Genomic DNA, 2,528 nt, shown 5'->3' with positions numbered 1-2,528 from the left:
TTATATTGGGTACAGAATGGATCTGTATGAATGTGTTCATCTCCAACGAATTAAATGAAGAGAATCGATCATACTTTTTCTTAAATATTTACTTACTTTTTAGTCTTCAAGTACTCAAGCAGAACTGACAAATCCAGTACTTATCTTTAAGTCTTAATTACTATGAATCCAAAATAAAAGAAAAATCTTCAAGTCATAAATGCAAGATCTTAGTAATTAGTGAAGGATCTTCTGGCGGAACATCCCATGGTTGAGACTGAGTACACGAGCGTGTTCTTACTTAATCGCATTGTTATGACCAAGCCATGCCATATTGCCATTCATAGCTGATTATTATTCTATAAATCTAGTCTTCATTTGCAAAATTTTCTTTCATTTACCTCCAAACTACCAACAGCATTGCAACTCTGATTTCCGTTTGCCAACTCGAGAAAGATGGAAGTTAAGGGGAATATCGTTTCAGGAGTTATGTTGTTCGGAGTAGTGTTAATTTGGGGAATGTTCGTAGTGCAAATTTCAGCACAACCGGCATCGGCACAAACATGTTATTCAAAATGCCTGACTAAGTGTACATTACCTCCAAAATTTAAACAATGTCAAGGAGTATGTAAATTAAAATGTGCAAGCAATGGTGAGCAAATCGCTACTGCTGATATCCCTAAGGCTGTCGTCTCAAACGAAGATACTACTAAGCATAAGTATTGTGTACTTGGATGCGCTTATTCCAAGTGCGTTGACAAAAGCACCCCAACGGACCCTCGTACGTTTGTTCATCTTTTTTCCCTTTTCTTTTTGCGTACATACGATTTTCAAATTTAATCCTTTTATCAAGTGATTATCTTTTTATTCTTCAGGTGTGGACGAAGTTGATCGTTGTATAAGCTCCTGCGATGAGACGTGCATCAAAAACTAATTAATCTTTGATTAATTATTTGTCAATCTTCATCTTCAATAAGCATACTTATTTAGTTAATCTTCGTCTTTAATAAGTTTGGGCTTCAATATATTGATGTATCCATTCCCCAAATGAATAAATACAGTGTATGGCTAGATTCTCCTCGTCACAAATGAATAAAACGATGTGGATTAGAATATGAACAAACTGGCGTCAACAATACAAGCCACAATACTGTTCTTGGGTTTTCGTTGATAAAGTGTCCGAAGGGCTACAAACCCCAAAATAGACGACATACGTGAGTGGGGGCTACTTCCCTCACCTGACTGCATTTGCCTCCGCCACCTTTGCACCAATATTTGGTGTTAAGCTTGGGCATCGCTATATGCTTCATCAGGAATTGAGAATAAAGAATCTGCAACTCTCTAAAGCAGTGTAATAATGGGTGGATGGATTAATCTATCACATCTCTTTCAATTGATTTATAAACGAACTCTGAAAAAACTAACAAAAAAAAATACAAAATTGGTTAAAAAAATCAAAATCAACAATTTCTGGGTGAAAAAGACATCTAGATTTTGATATTGTTTAAATTGACAAATATTTAAAAATATCCAGGATGTAAACAGTTTCATCTTACCCGTTTTCAAATACTATTTATTTTTAATTTACATCAGGATGCATCCAGTTTCATCCTCGCTATTTTTTAAGTTTAAGCCAGGATGAATCCAGTTTCATCCTTACTATTTTTTTTGTGTCCATTTCACCCATACTAATTTTTACTCGTCCATTAGAACCATGTTTTAAAAATATTTGGACAAATGACCCGTTTTCCGTAAAACAAATCGCCCTCTCACATACAAATGAGACTCAAACCCACCCAATCTCATGGCCCACCTATATGTAAGAGGGACGATCATATGAAACCACTGTTTATTTAAGAACCATGTTTTAGGATATACCTAAAAATTTTAGGGTATATCATATAAAGACAAAAACGGGTTATTAGTTAGTAATTTTAAAAGCCCCTTATCCATGTATTATGTTTGATGTCAAAACTGCCCTTATTTATATATATTTTTTAAGAAACTTTTTTTCTTAAATTTTTAAAAAGATTAAATATTTTTAAAAAGTTATTTAAATATTTTTTTCTTTTTTGGTTTTTCTTTTTCTGTTTTTCTTAAATTATTTTTTTAAAAAGAAAAAAAATTAATTTTTTTTTTTTGTTATTTTCTTTAAAAAATAGTAAATATTTTTAAAATAAAAAGTTTTATTTTGTTAAAATATATTAATAAAAATCCTTTTTTACTGTTTTTTAAAAAAATTTAATTTAAAAAAAGACAACTAAAAAAATATAAATTTCTTTTTTTCCAAAAAATTTAAATGACAAAATAAATAATAGATAAGTAAATTAATAAATTCATTGAGGGTAACTAAGTAATTTACCTATCCTTGAATACCCCTTATCACCACACCCTAGTTAAGGTAATCATTTTGTATGCACTAAAATTTTCTTGTATGCCCTAAAACATGGTTCTTATATTTAAAATGAAGAAAACTTCCATATTTATTGAAACAATAACGGTGAGCCCTAGCCCACCCTACCAAGGAAAATGTTGGCTCTCATAGGTAA

At 31.2% G+C, this 2,528-nt stretch overlaps 1 protein-coding gene across 1 annotated transcript; it reads left to right on the top strand.

Annotated features, from left to right (window-relative positions):
• Window positions 1–366: 366 nt before the first annotated feature.
• On the top strand, window positions 367–1,102 carry LOC113315907 (thionin-like protein 2). Its single transcript, XM_026564151.1, has 2 exons — window positions 367–760; window positions 855–1,102. The coding sequence occupies exons 1-2, from the start codon at window positions 436–438 to the stop codon at window positions 911–913; spliced, it is 384 nt and encodes a 127-aa protein (XP_026419936.1). The 5' UTR covers window positions 367–435; the 3' UTR covers window positions 914–1,102.
• Window positions 1,103–2,528: the final 1,426 nt, after the last annotated feature.

This window comes from Papaver somniferum, chromosome 10 (genome assembly GCF_003573695.1).
Source record: "Papaver somniferum cultivar HN1 chromosome 10, ASM357369v1, whole genome shotgun sequence".
In the NCBI taxonomy this organism is placed as follows: Eukaryota; Viridiplantae; Streptophyta; class Magnoliopsida; order Ranunculales; family Papaveraceae; genus Papaver; species Papaver somniferum.
Note: the sequence above shows the minus strand (reverse complement) of the source record. Positions and strands in the feature narration are given on the sequence as shown.

Bases quoted from the DNA above. Each gene is read 5' to 3' on its own strand.
- LOC113315907 (XM_026564151.1), top strand. From the start codon at position 436: ATGGAAGTTAAGGGGAATATCGTTTCAGGAGTTATGTTGTTCGGAGTA. The intron at 761-854 runs GTACGTTTGTTC...TTTATTCTTCAG, and splicing joins AAGCACCCCAACGGACCCTC to GTGTGGACGAAGTTGATCGT.